Genomic DNA, 19,008 nt, shown 5'->3' with positions numbered 1-19,008 from the left:
TGGCTTTGATTTTTAATTTCCATAATCGGTAGCTTCAGACAGGGCACCGGCAAGCAACCCGCTCCCAAAGTGGCATCCTTTTCCAAAATGCTCCGCTGGTTTTAAGCGCCCTATCCTGTGCCTCGGGAGCGCCTTCTCGGTTCTTTTATTTATTTATTATTATTGTTTTTTCTTTTTCTTCTGCTCGGGTCCAAGAGTAGATAGGGTGCACTGCCCACTCGAGTCCCGCAGAGGTCACATTTGGCGTGCGGGGTCGTCCCCAGCGCTGTGAGTAGCACATGCATGCACTTGGCGCCGGTTGCACTTGCAGGCTTGTCAATTTTCACCCTGGGAAATTAGCAACAAAGCCCGATGCGTCTGCAAGCTGCCTGACACTTTCCGAGGGCGGCCGTACTCGACTGAGCTGTAAAGCAGGCACGCAAGAGCCAGCGAGCGAGGGAGCCCGCGAGCGAGGGAGGGAGAGCGGCGGAGGAGAGCCTAGGGGAGGGGAGGGGGCGCGAGGTAAATACTCTTAAATCGGAAGGGAGCCGCTTCTCGGTGGTAGTGACAAGCGCTGCCTGGGCTCCTCCGGCTCCGTAATAACTGAGTGACCTTTTCTGGGGGCTAGATTAGGTCTGGCTGGGAAGGGATTGCATGTTGCAGCTGCAAGAGCCACGGCTTCCTCCAGCTCGGCTCCGCTCACGCTGCTGGGGTAAGTTGTCGGGAACCAGGAAGGAGAGAGCCAGCCTCGGACTGCATGCACTTGGCTAAAAAGGAGAACACCTGTGGCTCAGATGCGGTCAACACCTTGCCTTGGCGGATCCTGGAGGACCTCATTATTTTAAACTTAAAAAAAAAAAAAAAGATTCCCTGCCCCCCCTTTTTTTTCAAACAATGCTTCTTTTTGACCTTTCCCAAGGAGAAACGCTACAAAGCAGCCACTGTGCTCAGTGAACGGCCTCCCCCTGTATCGCTTCATTGAGAAGGTAAGTGCAGCCGCCGTGCACACACGCGTCGGCTTATTTGTGCTGTGTGTGTCTGCGGGTGCGCGCGTGCGTGTGCGGATGTGGGTATCGTTTTTTTTTTTTTTTCCTCTCTCTCTCCCCCAGCCTCTCTTCTTAATGAGGCAGAAACCGGAGCTGCCACCCAGCTCCAGCGCTGCAACTTTCGCTCGGGCTGCTTCTCTGCAGAGAACGGTTTTGTTTAAATCATGGGAGGCTTCATTATTTTTATGATGAGACATGAAATAGATGCGGGCGGACCATGGAGAAGGAAGGAGGGCGAGCGGCTGCGGCGCGCGGTGGCTCAAGTACGGCTAACAGTGCCTAACAGGCAAAGTTGATCAGCAACTGCAGCATTTCCACACCCCTGACTCCCGGGGCACGCGGGGAGTTGGGGGTGTGTTGGGGCGGGGGGTCAGCTGCGAGAGTTCGCCACCCGGGAAGTGTTTGATCCCAGCTCCCAGGGAGAACGCGCGATTCGGTTCTGTGTTGGGTTGGTGGACACCCCCCCCCCAACTCCTCATTAGTTACTGCAATTCATGATACCCCCGCCCCAAAGAGTTGAAATTCCAATGTTTTAGTTTTGTCCACATTTGTGTCTCACCCCTTTCCCCAAACCGTGGTAACCAAATGCTTTTCCTGGGCAAAAGCTCTTTGGGGGTTAAGGTGGAGAGAAGTGGCCAAGGGGGACAAGCGGGGTTCCGCGGAACGGGGTAACCTAGCTAGTAGTAGCAGGCTGAGATTCAGACTGTTACAACACATTCTTCCAGGGGCTACCCAGTCTGCTGTTATGAAATACAAGTCAGATTTATGATCTTTTTCATATTGAACATGATATGCTATGCTAACGCTGCATGTGACAGTTTAATCAAATCCATTTGTTACCGGGAAGCCAAAGGGGGCCGCTGGGATTTTAGGATTACGGGCACAGTTAGGAAAGCATGTGGCTTTGTCATTCGCCATCATTTTGCACACTGCCACCCCGCAAGGGGCTCCGTGTGTGTGCTCCGTGTCTTGTCTGGTCGCCCTCTCCCTTCCCCCACCTTCCGCCGCCACTCCAACCGGCTCGCAAAGTGGCCTTCACAATAGTCGGTCCTCGGTGGTGTAGGCAACACACCAGGTCTACATTTGAGCCACATCAAGGACCCCCCTCTCCCCACCCCGCTTCCCAATTCTCCTTCTCCTTCTACCTTTGAGCTTGGTGCTCAATGCGAAGCTGCTGCGAGTCAGGCACGCCTAAGTCAACTCATGCAGAAAAAGGAGAAAAGTTTTGGTAAGGTTACGATCTATGATAGATGCACTTGGCGGGCGCGCTTCACTCTGGGCTGCTCCAAAGCCTTGCTGCTCTTCTGCTGTTTTTGTCTTTCTCAAAGATCCGAAATATGACGGTTGTAACTGCTTTGAAAGACTGCTGCTTAAACCAATTAATCTTTCTAGCTGCAACAAATAGTGCTACATTCTTTGTAAATCATCCTTGTGTGGCTGGGAAGACACAACCACAAAAGCTTGGAGCGTTAACTCCGCCAGGGCTTCTTTGTTAGAGTGTATGTATGTTTCTTATTTTTTTTTTTTTATTTTGCATGTGAGCTGCATCAAAATTGAACTCAGTCTTGCAAATCTCTTGTTGGCCTTTGCCAAGCACTAGCACTTTGCTGCCATGGTAACTGTAATTAAACTGATAAGAGTGGAAAAATGTCAGTATCTCAGAGCCTTGCAGCTGCATTGGAGAAAAAGAGAATCAAATTGGTTCCCAGCTCCATTGCTCAGAAAGGGGAGTGGGAAGGGGGGGGCAGTGGCAGGGTAGGGAGGGGGGCTGGGAGTTGAAGGGGCAGAACAGAGTTAAGCAGCTCCAGTGCCCAAGGTCTATTTGCATTGTTGTCCCTTGGGGGGGCTGCAGCCTGTAGGGATGCTCTGGGCCAGTGAACAGAGAGAAACAGCTTTTAGGCCCAACCTAGTTTTCCAGTCCGGGTTGGGGGCTGGGGAGAGGATGAAGATGGGCAGCAGGAGGAGAGGGAATCTTTTGTTTGTTACTTCTTGGCAATCCAGTGGCCGTCTTGGCCAAATTCTTTTCATCTATGTCACTGCTCCCAGCTGCAGAACCTGCATTCCTATTTTAGCATCATTCTGAGGCACCTCATCTCTTCCAACTCCCCGCGTCTGCCTCTGCCGGTGCCCAAATTGCTCTCTGTGAATCTTCCGACAGGGACACAATGTTTCCCATCCACTCTGTGTAGTTAATCCAAAATTATAAAAAAAGACTGTGTCTAAGTGCTGAAGACCCTTTATGCCGATGATGAGTATTTTTAAACCCCTGTGTGTTGTGGAGTTGTGGTTACTTTGTTGTGCTAACTACTGAAGCTGAGACTGTGCGGATGAATGGCATAGAACAAGGAGTATAATGGGGGCAATCAGCCGTTAGGCCGCCTCACAATGCAATCCAGGCAATTAAAAGCTCACCAGAGTTTCAATGAAATGGTTCTACTTATTTCTGCACACCACATTGCACAGGCTATTATTTATGTCTTTTTTTAATTATGATTTCCCTTAAACTGTCAAATAACTCAGAATGGCAGAGTCTCAGAGGCAATAAGAATTTCCCTCGGAACAATTTACATGCCAATCTAAAACTAGTTATGAGCCCTGATGTGCTATGAGCAACTTGTGAAATGTTCCTCAGCCAAGAACCCATAACTCTACGCAGACATGTTCCTCTGGGTGGCGAGGGAAGGCTGCTGACTGTTTTATGCCTTTCAGGTTTGTGGCAATGTGGTGACTACAGAATTGCTCCTTTTTGTACAGTTAACTTGCATAGCATTGAATGATTGCATTTCCAGAGAAATGGGATGGTGGCCTCTGTATCTGGATGGAACATTAAATATCAAACTCCAGTTATGCCCAAGGCCAAAGAGAATGTAAGAGTTTCAAATATTAATTGGCCTTGGAGTGCTAAATTGAAATGTCAACACAACAAAAACATTCTCTGAGACAAGCCGAGTAGCATTGCTTGTGCCAAATGTTGCCATCTCCTGTCCTGATGGCAGAGCTTTTTAAATCCAGCTAGCTGAACTTGCACACTTAATGGTAGTGACAGAACTATGGGACATAGTGTCTGGCTACTGCAGAAAATGAAGAAAGGTTTGTGAAAACATCTTTGATCTCTGTGATTTGAAAAAAAATAATCACCTTATAAACTGGATAATTAGAATGGCCACTCTAATGTATTTCACAAAGGTTTCAACCACCACATCCAGAATGTCATTCAGTAAATCAAAATATTCCCCTCTCCCTAGGTATACAGCTAAGAGGCACTTGGGTCTGCCCAGCATTGTAATTAATGGGATGCATTCCTTGTGGAACCTAGCTAGAAGAGGCTAACTAGTTGGGATCAAAGAAACTTCATTTGTTAGAAGTTCTAGAGAGTGAGATTTGGCCGAGCTATCAAGGGTTATGATTAATCTGCACTAGGCCCTTAGCTCCTTCAAAGAAAAGCAACCGAAAGCAGGATGTAGGGATGCCACCTGCTCTTCGGCACAAATCCAGCTGCTGGTCTGCAGCTCCTGTGCCACGGCGACGCTTATCGTTTAGGGAATTCGGCCACTCCCTGCTGCACAGCCCTGGCTGGCAAGGTGTTTTCTAATCAAAGTTCAACTCGCAGCAGTACATAGGTAAGTGTTGTGTTGTTAGTAGCTAGGAAACTTAAGATGGTGAAGTTGTTACCGTGCCATCTTTATCTCGAGGTGTCAGAGGAAGCTGGGGAAAGTATAGTTTTTTTGGAGAAGGGACATGCTCAGAAAAGGCAGAAGATGATAAGTTCACATTTCTTTTCTTGAAACTCTGTGAAATGCGTGCACACTTGATGTTTTGGATTCTTTTGCTTCTAAGTTTAAAACTTTGCTCCTGGGAAAGAAGGTGAAGTACAGCAGATGAATCTCTTGGCTCTAAGAAGGCTGCTTCACTACGAATTTAGAGCTAGCCATTGAGCTTCAGGAACCCCCGAACTTACCTCTGTGCCTCTGTGTCATGATTTGTAAAATGAGGGATTTGGAATTAATGATGTCTACAGTATTTTACGGTGCTTAAAATGCATTGTTTGATAAAGGCAAAGCTTTGAGTGGCTTGCCCAGCCTTTTATTAAGACTGGGTGTTTGACACCTAGGAAATAAAAAATTCAAAGATGAATACCCATTCGTTGAAAAGATTTCAGTCAAAGTTCTGAAGTCTGCAGAACCCAACTAGAACCCGTATTTGTAATGTACCTATGTTGTAAAATAGATGAATGTCTTTAAGTCTTGTGCAATGCAAGAAATGTGTATGTAAATATATAGTATGTGTATTTGTATAGCTTTATATATATTTACACTTTGCCTTCCATTGGTCTTTCTCCTTTAAAGTAAATGTAAGTTTATGATAATAAAATATTTAATCTTATACTTTAGTCTTATATGCAAACATGTTGTTGTAGTTAAGAAAACTGTCAAAAATATGAGTGCTGACTAATGATCGTGAGTATAAATATTTTTTTTATTTTAACATAAAGACTACTTTGAAATGTCAAGGACACAGAGGAAAGTATTTGAATGCAAACAAGCAGTACAGGATTGACCATGTTTTCTGCCTGCTGTATACACATTTAACTATAAATGTCTCTAAACTAAGTGAGATTACAGTACACTCTCCTACTGTCAGTCACGTATTAGGTGAAATTTTTAGCCAGTTAGGCAAATCTAATTCTTGACTCCTGTGCATTACGTATGTATTAGTTTGCTAAATAGCTTTCTTTTCAGGTTGCTAGCCATTTACTCATCTTATTAAAAAATAAACTGTCCTATGTGTAAAATTAGGGCCCTATGAAGTGACTTAATGCTTATTGAACTTCCACCTAGAGTGTCAACTTCTTAGGTACAACGCAAATTCATTTTTATAACCAATTTTCTATGTGCTGTGACAGGTGATCCAATAGGAGCTAGATGTTTTGTTTCCAAAGCTCTAGTTTAGTTTTGGAACCAGCTGTAAGACAGAAATAGTACCCCTACTGCAAAAATTCACTGTAATATCTGACTTGTTTGCGGTATTTTGACATCTTTTTTTTTTTCTGGTCTTCCTTTAGGTATACAAATGCTCTCAGTCCAGCCAGACACCAAGCCGAAAGGTTGTGCTGGCTGCAACCGGAAGATCAAGGACCGCTATCTCCTAAAGGCACTGGACAAATACTGGCATGAGGACTGCCTGAAGTGTGCCTGCTGTGACTGTCGTTTGGGGGAGGTGGGCTCGACCCTGTACACTAAAGCTAATCTTATCCTTTGTCGCAGAGACTATCTGAGGTAGGAATGATCCTTGCACGCTAGTGATGACTGGATGCCTTTTAAAAATACATTTGTAAGTGTGTGTATTTGCTTGCCTGTTCTAGTTCCTCTACATCAGCTTATATTCCTGAAAGATGGTGACCTTGTCAGCCTTCGCAGTGTTGCCCTGTCTGTTACCCATGTTTCTGCTTCAGCAATGGCCAAGGGAACAGAATATCTAAGATGTTTCAAGTTGGCTTGCTTGGCTATACGGATTTAATATTAAGTTACTCCTCTGCTTCTATAATACAAATCACCAGTTAATGTCAAGGATATTTTTTTGGTAGAAATCTGTACATGTTTGTGTGTGTGTGTGTGTGTGTGTGTGTGTATTCATATACAAGGGTGAGATATGCTAAGCTTAGCACATATAGACACGAATCAGCTGCTTGACAAAGCATTTGAAATCTTCGTTCAACTTGCAAAGCACAGTAGGGGAGATAGTTGGAGTATTGCCTCTAAGTTGCGTCTGATACTGTTCTAAAGTGATCCAGTTGCTGGTTTTTTTTTTTTATTATTTCTAGATGTCAGTTTTGAATTCTAAACTGGGATCTATCCTTGTTTTCATTGTATAGTTTGAAAACTTTCCCCAAACACGGAGACATCTTCCCCTCGTGGCGTTCAGAATGGTCCTGGCAGGTGTATCACGGAGCTAGAACAGCCCTAGACTTACCAGTGGCTTTCGGGTAAAAGCAAAGCCTTGCATCATTAGGAGGCAGTGATAACCACTCTGCAGGCTGTAAACGGCTGAGTAGATTTCCAGACAGTGTAGATGCTCTTGGTTAGGAAGCCGACTAAACCAGATTCCAGAACTTCCATTGCAGAACTTCTCTTCTGCTTTTCAGGGAATTATGTGACTTGATTCTGCTGCAGATTATATTAATAAAATGAGGGGGTCTATCAAATTAGAGAAATGATAAATGGCATCATTTGGTCCTTCAGATTTAATATAATTCCTCATGATTCTAGTTTGATATTAAGCAATGTATTTAGGACTCTTTTCCTTTACGACCCAAGATTTATCAATCAGCAGTAGATCCCTAAACATCTTGTCCATTTGGGGTGGTGTTTTCTAGGGAATTTAGTCTTTCTTTATATTCAGTTCTTCTCAGTCATATTCATTCTTTCTGTCTAAAAATGCATCATTTTATGACCGGTATATGCAAGAGGGTATATCCAGGGCTCTGTTAGTTCCCCTACTTCTCTTCTTTGAGGATCACCTGCTCTGAAAGATTCCTAAGTAATTGTGACGACTTGTTAGTACTTCTCTGTGTTACAAGTCCACGAAATGCATGCGAGGTGCCAACAGGGGAAGGAACTCTCTCCCCAGCCAAAATTCCTCTCATTATGGTGGCACAAGCAATCAGCCTTCATGGAGAAAGTGAATTCTTTTCAACTTTCCAGTCTTTGAACTTCTCCCTTTGAAATAAAAATTTCTCTTCTGCCCATTGTGAATTGGAACCTCATTTTCACACAAAGCATTTGTATTTGTTTTTCATGATTTAACACATTGCTTTCTAGTTTCGCTTTCTCTGTGTTAACCAGCCATCCTAGTTTTTGAACTGCTTTGGGCGTTTGCATTTGTTTCTAATTTCCAAATCTCAAACGGATTTGTTTTACAGTTCCAAGCTTGGGGGTTTATGGATAGAGGCAATTCAAAAAAGTTCCAGGAAAGTGTAATTTTAAAGAAAAGCTTATTTTGGTGCAAAAAAAAAAAAAAATGAAGTCCATACCTACTTTTTTACATTTACTATGAACATTTGGAGGATGCTAGGTAGTTTATAAGGTCGTGGTATTTTAATAAACAACAACAACAATAAAAAAGACAAAGCTTAAGTCAACTTTAATGAAACTGACTTAAATGAGGGGGTTTTTAAAATTCAAACTATAAATTTGTCATTGAAATGCATGCAGTCTAGTAAAACTGTTTTACAATTGCAAGTACAGAAATGAGCCAAGAAAATAACAAATTTGTTTCATTTTTCCTTCCAGGAATAAAAATTATAATTACTAGCCAATATTTGATAATGTTTAGTCAGTGGTTTGTTGAAGGGAATTCATCGAAAGTAGTTTTTGTATCAGAAATTCTTCTCTCTAAGTCAGTATCTGTTGCTTTTTTGTGGTTCAAATTTTCATTCATTTCTCAAACTTTTAATGCTGGTCTAGATGAGGGTTGCACTGTAACTGTCCCCATCATTAACCCAGCTCCTGTTGCCTGTACATCCTCTTAAACTGGGCATTACTACGTAAGTGGCCAGTTGTTAAGTCAGCAGCCTAAAGCATATCTTTTATTTGAAACGAAGGTTTGCTGTGTATAATGAGATTTCTTTGACAATGCAGTCAACCCTACAATTTGTAGAAGTAAAATGGACAATTTGTGTGTGTGCAAAACACTATGATGTGTGTTTCAGTTTATACTGCAGATACAGTGTGTAGTTTCCTGTGTTACACATCTCAATTAAATGTATATGTGTGTAGATCGCTCATGTCTCTGACTTGCTAGTCAAAACAGTCCAATACAATGTGTTAAGTCAGCAAATATAGAAAAGCAGCTCCTATTTACAAAGAATTCCTTTGAGAGTGTGTAGACATTCAAACACATTTATAAAGTCCTGCTGGTGAAAGGTCCACTATTAGGCAATGAATGAAATTAACACAGTGAAGAAAGGAGATACTCCGAAATTTTTTGGTAACTGTCTACTTAATTACACAAAATCTATGATAGGATTAGTGCATAAGTAATATTCTGTGGTTTTTTTTCCTGATTTCTTGGAAAAAAAAAACTTTTTTGAATTTCCTTTCTGATTCACCATACTTCCTTTTTCTGTATTTTTGCATGACCAAGTTTTAATCATTTAAATTTTGTAAAAAACTTGTTTTATTTTGTTTTGATTTGAGCCTATGGATATTATATGATTTCTTGAATGCACTAAGCAAGCTGTAAATAATTTAGATTTGTATTTCTCTAATTACACAAACTTAGGTGAAAATACTGAGAATTATAAGGAAGAAAAGTACCAAAAAGTTATTGTTTTTTGGTATTACCCAGGACAGAAAAATTTTCACATTTTACCAAATCTATTTAGCTTCCTAATTAACTGCTCTTCCAAAGAAATAATAATAATAATAATAAAACCTCAATAATTTTGAATAAAACAGGCTTGGATTTTTGCTTTAATTTGTGTCTGAGCAGTGATATTGATGATGTACTTTTACAAATTCTTTCAATGATTTGAGATACTAATAACATGAAAATATAAACAAAGAGATATATTTTTCTTCAGGATTGTATAAATCAGCACTAAATATGATCCCTTTATAACTTTTCTCTCCTCTGTGTCACAATAAACTGTTTAGGGAAAGGAAAACTCTTTGATGATTTTTTGTAGAATTTTATCATTACCAGTGAAATGACTCAGTTTTTCAGTAAGTAAACCTGATGGAATACCTTATGTTGCTACAGAGAATAAAGTAAGCACATCGGTGTCCTTAGAAGTTTTTTATTTGCAGGATAATATTCCTCCTACAGAAACCCGTTAAAAGAAGAAAAGGATTCACTTTTAAAAACTTCTGCTACTAACATGGTTAAGCTATTAATTCCATTTACTGGTCAGAATTTACATGCCAGGCCCCAAAAGCATATCCACTAAGAATGTGCCCAACACATTTATAGACACTTTTATTTTGTAAAGGGGAACGTTTGACAAAAGAGAGAAATTTATCTTTTTATGCTAAACTAAATGTTGAACATTGGTAGTATATAAAGTAGATGAAGAATTATCACATAAAATATTAAACTTCGAATAATGAGTTCTAATAAACTCTGGTTATTGATAACTATCATCTTTAATTAGGTTTGGAAAATACAAAAAGTATTCAATGTATATGCATAGTTTTGATTTTTTTTTTTATGTTCACACCTAATGACAAGCATTAAGCAGTTAGACCCAGGACCAACATCAAAGTACCTTCATTTTCTTCTTAGAAATATTAAAGAATAGTAGAACTTAGCATTTGTACTTTTGGGTAGTTTCTGCTTGTTTTTGTTTAAGCCTGCAGTTTCTCATGATTTATTTTAAGCCTGAAGTCGGCATAGACTGTATTCCATCTCTGGGTGAATGGGATCTTGGGAGTTTGGTCAAAGCTGTTTGCTGTCCTATATGCCGTGGAAGCTGCCTATGGCTGCGCCTATATTGGAAGCTGTAAAACGTCTTCTATAAAATTTAATCCAATTTGGTATTTTTATATGGGAATGATTTGTTTAAAATGAAACTACTGGAAAAGAGACATGTTTCAAGCTTAGCCTAGTTGCCAATTAACTAAAATGATTTGAAGCCTGCTATGCTGACTGCAAATTTTATGTGCTTTAATATAATAATATAATAAATATAATAATATAATAACTCCAAAGGAGGAAATTAAAATAAAATGCTGCACAAAATATCAGTCTCACTAGAAGTTTTTTCCATGGGATCAGACCCAGTGTTTCTACATTTATATACAAGGTTCAATTTATATTGGTGTGTAATTATGGCTTTAAAAGTAAATATGGGTATGTTGTTAACTTGATATTTTGTGGCAGTTCATAGTGCAGTTCCTTTTTAATATTGAATAAGACATTTTTTTCTTCAAAATGTCACATTTTCTTAAATTAGTCATTTGGAAACATTTTCCCTTGAAAGCAGTGTATTATCAGTGTTGGAAAAATCACTTTTTATCATTCCCAATTATGAAAACGCAAGCTTTCATCTGAAATGAAACTGTGCAAAGCAGCTGTCCTCTAAAGGCTCCGTGTGGGTGTTTGCACGCTTTGTTACAAGTTACTGCAGTCCTACTGAAATGTGAGCGCTCACCCGAGTATCAGGAAATATTTCCACTTACATATTCATCTCTATAGTTCATTATGTATTCCTCGCAAATGATATATTCTTCCCTTATTGTCTTACCTTATCTGTAGCTTTAAGTTGCAATTTCAGTTTGATGGGAAAGCTTGATCGGATTCTACTGCAGACCCTTCAGCCTGTTGACTGTGGACATCAGGAGTGAGAATTTTGTGATAATTTTAATAAGCGAGTGCCCCACACTAGGCAAAGCTTGAATGATTCCCTGTCGATGTCTACAGTGACAGGTGCCCTGCAAGTGCTTCTGTTCGAAATACTTAGCCCATGTACATAATTTTTATTTATAATCATTTTCTGTAATATTCTTCTCTTCTAATTTCCCGATCTATCTAGTTCCAATGAATGAGTATTTACGTCTTTACTAGATGAGCTATTTTACTATTGTGGCTTTTTGTTATTGGCTTATTTTACACATGTGAGATATTTTCAATGAGAATTCTAGCTCCTTCCCAATAATATGAAACAGCATATTCATTCTGACTTTCTGGGTTAATTTATGACTTATTTTTAAAATATGCTTTGAGTGCATGAAATATTTTAATAAGGGTATTTTTTTTTACACATATGACAGATAAGTTAGGCATGCCTGACCAAGCAGAAAATAAAGAAAGAAATAAAAATAAAAAAGAACCCAGAAGACAAGGTTCTGTTTCTACAAGTATATGTAGGATTAAATGTATCTGGAGAAACTACATTTGAAAATTGCTAAAATTGCTTATTTTGCACTTTATAAATATATCATATTCTGGGAAAGAATATATTTTTGGTATCTTTTAGAATATCTCCAAGTAAGCTAACAGTTCATTTATAAATCACCACTAAAACTTCCATGACATGACTAATAATGCATTTTAATGCTGTATGGACTGCATAAAATAATTTATTAGGGAATCAAATTTCTAAAAATATGCTGAAAGCAGTCATTTTTAACGTGCTTTTGATGAATATATACATTGTGGAAATGTGTTGTGTAGTTCTTTTTTGCCTCATGTAAAAATCATAGAGCAGTTGTACCAGTCTGGCTGTTATATATTGAAATACTGAAGCTTTACTTTTTGAAGTCTTATTTATTTGAAAGGCAGAATGGTCAGAGAAAGCAGCAGAGACGAAGACACAGAGAGCTCTTCCATGCACCGATTCATTCCCTGGATGTCTGTGTAAGCCAGAGCAGGAACAGGCCACAGGCAGGAGCCAGAAACCCCCTGTGGGTCTCTCACTTAGGTGGTGGCAACTCAAGCACAGGAGCGGCCATCTGCGCCCCCGCGCGCACTGGCAGGAAGTTGGATCTGAGACTTTGATGCCAGTTCTGGAATTGCTGCTCGACAGATAAGGGGAGTCAGCGGACCAGGGGCCCCGGGAGCAGAGTGTCTCTCCCAAGCAGTGGCTTAACCTGCTCTGCATTCTTATTTTGAAAGCGCTTTCCAGATCCTGTTATTCAAAACCATAAACTGTAGTCCCATCACATTTTCAAAAATAATTAATGAACAGTTCTCACTTTTTTTTTTATCAATAAATGCTGAAGTATATGATGTCAAACGCTGCACAATATTTTGACAAGGACAGTAGAAACGTAAATAGGGATATTCTGGTCCATTGGCTAAGTACATCTATAAAACAACATTTACACCAACTATGTTCCTTTAAAAACTGTTTTCCTTTAATTTTTTTTTTGTTTTGTCATGTAGTAAATTTTGAAGCATAAAATATCAAGCACTTAATGCCAGCTAATTTCTTACTAGTGTAAACTGTTACACTAATATACTCTTTATTATTATTATATTTTATTTTAATTGGAAAGTCACATATACTGAGAGGAGGAGAGACAGAGAGGAAGATCTTCCATCCATTGATTCACTCCCCAAGTGGCCGCAATAGCTGGAGCTGCGCTGATCCAAAGCCAAGAGCCCAGAGCCTCTTCTGGGTCTCCCACGTGGGTGCAGGGTCCCAAGGCTTTGGGCTGTCCTCAACTGCTTTCCCAGGCCACAGGCAGGGAGCTGGATAGGAAGCAGGTCTGCCGGGGTTAGAACCAGTGCCCATATGGAATCCTGGCATGTGCAATGTGAGGAATTTAGCCGCTAGGCTACCGCACTGGGGCCAACACTAATCTATTCTTATATGGTCATCATCATGCTAAGATGAAAGATACATTTTTCACAACTATAAAATGTTTCAAGTGTTTTCTCTCTGAATTTTATCGTTTAGTTCAGATTTTCTGAACTCCAATAGAATTTACAATTTTCTTTGCAATTTATAGTCATATTACAATAATATAATTTCTTTGATGATTAAGTTTGCAGTTTCCTTTTCAAGGTATTTATAAGAAATGTGATTTAAAGTCAAAGTTTTTACACTGTGAAACAAGGAGTACAGCATTTATCTTTTCCTTCCTTCTTGCATACCTTCATCCCTTCCTTTCTTTCTGAGGTTTATTTATTTGCTTGAAAGAGAGAGAGAAAGAGGGAGGAGCTGATTCACTGATCACTCCCCAAATGGCCACATCCAGCTTGGGTGAGGGTGCACCCAGGGGAAAAGAACTCCATTCGCGTCTGCTGCGTGGGTGGCGGGGACCCAAGTGCTTGGGCCATCCTTCACTGTCGCCCAGTGCACGTTGGAGGAAGCTGGATGGGAGGCAGAGTGGCTGGGATTCAACGCAGCACTGCAATATGGGGTGTTCGTGTCAAAAGCCACAGCTCAACCCATTGCACCAAATCGAGATTTTTATTTCTTGCTTCAAACATTTTTCTTATTGCTTTTATCTTTTTATTAAGAGATTTAATGGATAACTTCCATGTGAAGGAAGCCAGATTTCGGCATAACTTTGTGTTATATTTATTAAGCATATTTCACATGTTCCCAGACTTGCCACATTTGTCACCTGTACACCTGAGCCTTGCTGGTTTCTGTCCCCAAATGACCAAAACTTTATGATGAACTTTTCCTTCTCAACAGTATTACTGTAGTTAATGTTCTAAATGTTATGCAGAATTCCATTCCTCTCCAGTGTCGTTTTTTATGATGAAAAAAAAAAATCTCTACCTGTGGGATTTACAAGTTCAAAATAAAAAATCACACTTGAGATAAATAATCATCTTGGAATACTTAGATCCCGGATTTGAAGTTGGAAAATTAATGTTAAGCTGTGAGTATTAAGTTAGACTCTAATCAGCATGTATTGTGATGATTCTATTTAATATTAAAAACTCTCCAACTGGGCAACTGGGAAAATAAAAGACTCCGAGGAATTCAAAGATTATTTGCAGAGCACAGTAAAGTCATATTTGAGCATCACTTACCTGAAATCCATCCCATTAATAAAAGCAGAAAAATCAATTTTAGCAAACATAAACATCAAATATGACGTGCATAAGTAAGGACGATGGAACTTCATAAAATATGCACATATTTAATTATAATTTAAACTCTTCAGCAGAAAAACATAATTCGCATCTCATTTATGTGTGGGGTCCTAAAAGGTACAACCTAGGGGAATAAGGGGTTGCAACTGCGGTCACATAATGTGTAAGCTTTTTAATTTTTGCTTAATTTATCCTTGCCTATGTGAAAGACAGAGAAACAGAGAGCTTCTTTCACTCATGGCTTTATTCACCAAATGTCCCAAGCCAGGACTGGGCTCGGCCGCGACCAGGAGCCTGGAACTCAGTGTGGGTTTCCCATGTTCATGACGGAGATCCAAGTTTTGAAGCATTTTGTTGCTTCCAGAAATGGAAGTGAAACCAGCTCTCAAACCCAGACACTCTAGGGTGGGATGCTGGCATCCCAAGGAGCAATTTAAGCACACACCACATATGCATCTGCGCTGTGTTTCTAATACTATGTTATAAAACCATGTAGACTTTGCTACCTCATTGCAAAGAAGTCATAGATGTAATTTCTTATATTTGTGATTGATTTGTATAATCTAAGTTACAGAGTTGTTAATACTTTGCTCTCTAAAGAATAAAATCCTCAGGTAGGAAACTGCGGGAGAACTACCAGGCAAGTTATTTTTCAAACTTTCTGAAACTAACAAGTGTAGTCCTTATTAAATAGATGATAGTTGCAATGATCTATGATAACTTTAAAAATTACTGTATATGAGTGGATTGGTCATTTTTCTCTTTTTATATGTATTCCAAATTAAGGTCCTTAGCCTTTTACTTATTAAATTTCTTATTTATGAAGTATTAAGCTTTTTTTTTTTACCACAATGTAAATTTAAAAGATCTCAAAACTAAAAAGAAAGAGAAAAAAAATGCAGAAGTAAAGTCATTGTGTCCTTAGAAAACTGTGCTATAAATCACATTGATTCTGTTAAAAAAAAAACTACTGAAAATAAAATAAAAAGATTGTATTTTACAACAAAATATCGTCGGTTTTAGCGTACGTATATTCTACAGTACCAATATGAGAAGAGAGATAAGAAAATTTTTTGAATAAGGGAGTTTTTTTTTTTAAGGTTTATTTATTTTTATTGGAAAGTTAGATATACAGAGAGGAGGAGAGACAGAGAGGAAGATCTTCCATCCATTGATTCACTCCCCAAGTGGCCGCAATAGCTGGAGCTGCGCTGATCCAAAGCCAAGAGCCCAGAGCCTCTTCTGGGTCTCCCACGTGGGTGCAGAGTGCCAAGGCTTTGGGCTGTCCTTAACTGCTTTCCCAGGCCACAGGCAGGGAGCTGGATGGGAAGTGGAGCTGCTGGGACACGAACTGGCGCTCATACAGGATCCCAGCACTTGTAAGCCGAGGACTTTAGATGCTAGGCTACTGTGCCAGGCCCAATAGTGAGGGTTTTAAGTACGTAAAAAATAAAACTCTTTTGTAAGCCTGTAATCTTAGTATAAAAACTGAGCTTCATCATTACAGTTTGGATGTAGAGTAAGATAGGATTACCTTGTAAATATTTCTGTGGTAAAATCTCTTAGCACAGATATTGATCAGCTATCAGTAGAGGTAAAATTGACGCCGCTTACAACACAGTTAGCACTCTTCTCATTTTCCCACCTAACAAGTAACGTTTTTCTGCATGGGTTGTGTAGCATGGTGCAAGACCTTGAGCGTAGGATGGGATGCGCTCATTGAGGGCTTCCCTGTGGCTGGGGAGCTTCAGACCAGGACAGCTGTGGTGCTGGCCAGTAGCAGTCCCTCTTGTGAGCACCAACAATCCTATTGCACTTTCTGGATCTCCCCTGGGGAAATGGTACTACTTCCATTCGAGGAATTCTTATTTAGCCACGATGGAAGCAATTTGTCAAGGGATTTCAGAATTTGTAGGATTGCTTTTTCATTTACATCATTTTTGGTACCTCCCACGGAAGCCTTCTTCTGTGGCCTCATTAAGGACCTGATGTGGTTCAGTAAGAGTTGTGCAGTGTGAACCTGAGAACAGACTTTAGGATTCAGTCACGTGACTGTTGCTAATCGCTGTTTGGTTTTAAGCTGCACTTCCCCGTGTATCTAATAATGTGACTAATCTGCTATTTAAAAATCATGGTGTTTCAGTGTGAGATACACGGCAGGGCCTGTATTCATGAACTTGAGCCGGGAACAGGATGCTCACCGGCAGAACAGCCTCGTGGCCTAAGACATCCTAAAACTCTGGCCACATCGCGACGGAACTACTGTCTTTTGAACATTAAGAAGCAAACCTCAAAGACGTGGATTTTCCTACTGTAAATGTTCTATCCTTGAAATCACTTGTTCTGAGAAGATGATTTTATTGTCCTTTTTTTTTTTTATTGTCAAGCCAAACTCTATTTAATTTAATTACTTTCTAGAACAAAACATTTAAAGTAACATATTTGCTCTAATTATCTTAAGTGTTTTAAAATCCAGCGTTTAGAGAAGACACATTAAAGGCATACTGTGATTTAAAATGATTTAGTGAATCACGTTCTTGATGAGACAAAATGACAACACGCCACCTAAGTGCTGTTTATACTTTGGTTTCTCACCCCTCGCTTAACCTTGTCACTAACATTAGTTGCACTTCAAGAAGAGCTAAGCATTAAATTTAAAAACTTACAATTAATACTGATTTCTGCATACGCACGTGGCAACTGTGTGTACCAACTGTATTTTCAAGATTCAGAAAGTTACACTTCCAATGCAAACAAAATCCCTGAGCCTCTTTACATTTATAAAATGGCTTGTGATTTTAACATGAGCAGTCCCTAAGCGGTGCTGATGTGTCTGGAGTTTCAAAAAGAGGCACAGGATGAATGCATGAGCTCGTCTACACGGCACGTACACATGCGCGTGTATGCACACACACACACACACACACACACACACACACACACACACACACGCGAGATACATCCAGAAAGCTGGGAGGACGTGGTACCTAAAGGACTTTGCAAGTTGTAATTCTTATTTTCATTTTACATCCTAAGTGTTTTTTCGTTTGTCGTTTCTAGCAGCACTGCTGTCTTTAGTAGGTAGGAAATCAGGTGGAGCTGCCGTTTTGTCTTGGTTGACTTGAAGACCTCTGTTCCTAATCATTTTGTGATTCTCATCTCCCAAACTTGATTTTAAGAAAAAGGTGGTTAATCTTGACCTGATAGTCTGTTCTATCAATCCTAGAGGATTACACTAATCATAATGATTTTGCAATAGAAGTCATTATAGTTCTTTGACTGAAAATGTCATGTGCTTTGTCTCTGTTGGTTCGTTGTGGATTTGCACCACAATCTGCAATCCAAGTTATGCATCTCAAGGAGGCTTACTGCTTCCGAGGGGCGGGCATTTAGGCCACTTGGTAAGACTGTGCTTCCGACAATGATTTCAAAGTGCGAGGGTTCAATGCTGTGGTCGAGGGGCTCTTGGCTCTATCTTCCTGTTAACACAGACCCTGGAAGCAGTGGTAATGGCTGAAGAGTTGGGTTCCTGACATCCAGGTTGGAGATCAAAGCCCTGGACCTTTGTTCTGGCCTGCAGCTGTTGGGCACATGAAAGGGATGGGGAAGGGTGGAGGTGAACCAGAGGATGGGAGCACTCTCTCTCTTGCAATCAAATAAGTAAGAAATTTTTAAATATATTTAAGTTTCCTTTAGATTTATCTACGGCTGAGTGTTAGCATGATCTGATGCATATAGGCTTCTCCTGGATTCCTTTAACATGTAGAGTATATTTCAAATGCCTCACCCTGTGTTTCTTCTTACTCTATCATTTTTAGGGGTTGACATTCAGCCACTAACAATTATTAAGGACAAATTAGTTGTATATTTCCATTATAACCCATTCAGTTGATATTTTAATCTTCAAGGAATATTGCTTGATTAAAAGGAAATTCTATACCAGTTCTTGAGATTTCCCTAAACCGCTCACAGAGCAGACAGGTCAGCTCTGAAATCCCATATGTGGAGGTATGGACAACAGCATCGTGGCTGCTGAATCACGATCTATACTGAGCACCTCCATCCATGTTGCCACATCCCACTCTTATGTTCTTAGACAAACTACTAAAATTCTCCAAAATTCAGTTTAACTCTTGGTAAGTAGGAAGAATTAGGGACATTGATAGAATTGTGGGAGGATGTAGCGTTGGAAAAGATCTGAACACCCTGACATTTTCTCCTAAATATATTTCTGTTGCTATGAATTAAGGCTAAAGCTGGTTTTCCTCAGATAATGAGAAAATTAAGCATGGGAACTTTGAAAAGCAGGTTAAGATAAGGTTCCAGAGTGACAAAGAATCAAAAATATGGAGAAAATTTAAAAATATATAGTAAGTTCCTTTACCACCTCCATACCTGCAAAAAACACAGAGGAATGCATAACACTGTG

General features: G+C 39.9%; 1 protein-coding gene across 2 annotated transcripts in view; it reads left to right on the top strand.

Moving 5' to 3' along the window:
- The first annotated feature begins 1,082 nt into the window (after positions 1-1,082).
- Positions 1,083-19,008, top strand: part of LMO3 (LIM domain only 3) — a 54,822-nt gene continuing 36,896 nt past the window's right edge. The window contains exons 1-2 of one of the 2 annotated variants that reach the window (XM_040968283.1): positions 1,083-1,288; positions 6,088-6,301. In XM_040968283.1, the coding sequence (XP_040824217.1) occupies positions 1,243-1,288; positions 6,088-6,301 (260 nt within the window). In that variant the 5' untranslated portion in view covers positions 1,083-1,242. Of the gene's footprint in view, positions 1,289-2,228; positions 2,254-6,087; positions 6,302-19,008 lie in introns of those variants that run through there. The other variant, XM_040968289.1, reaches the window with a different exon arrangement.

Source organism: Ochotona curzoniae, unplaced genomic scaffold (assembly GCF_017591425.1).
Source record: "Ochotona curzoniae isolate NIBS_2020 unplaced genomic scaffold, NIBS_Ocur_1.0 contig_1482, whole genome shotgun sequence".
NCBI lineage: Eukaryota > Metazoa > Chordata > Mammalia > Lagomorpha > Ochotonidae > Ochotona > Ochotona curzoniae.
This window is presented reverse-complemented; position numbering and strand designations above follow the sequence as displayed.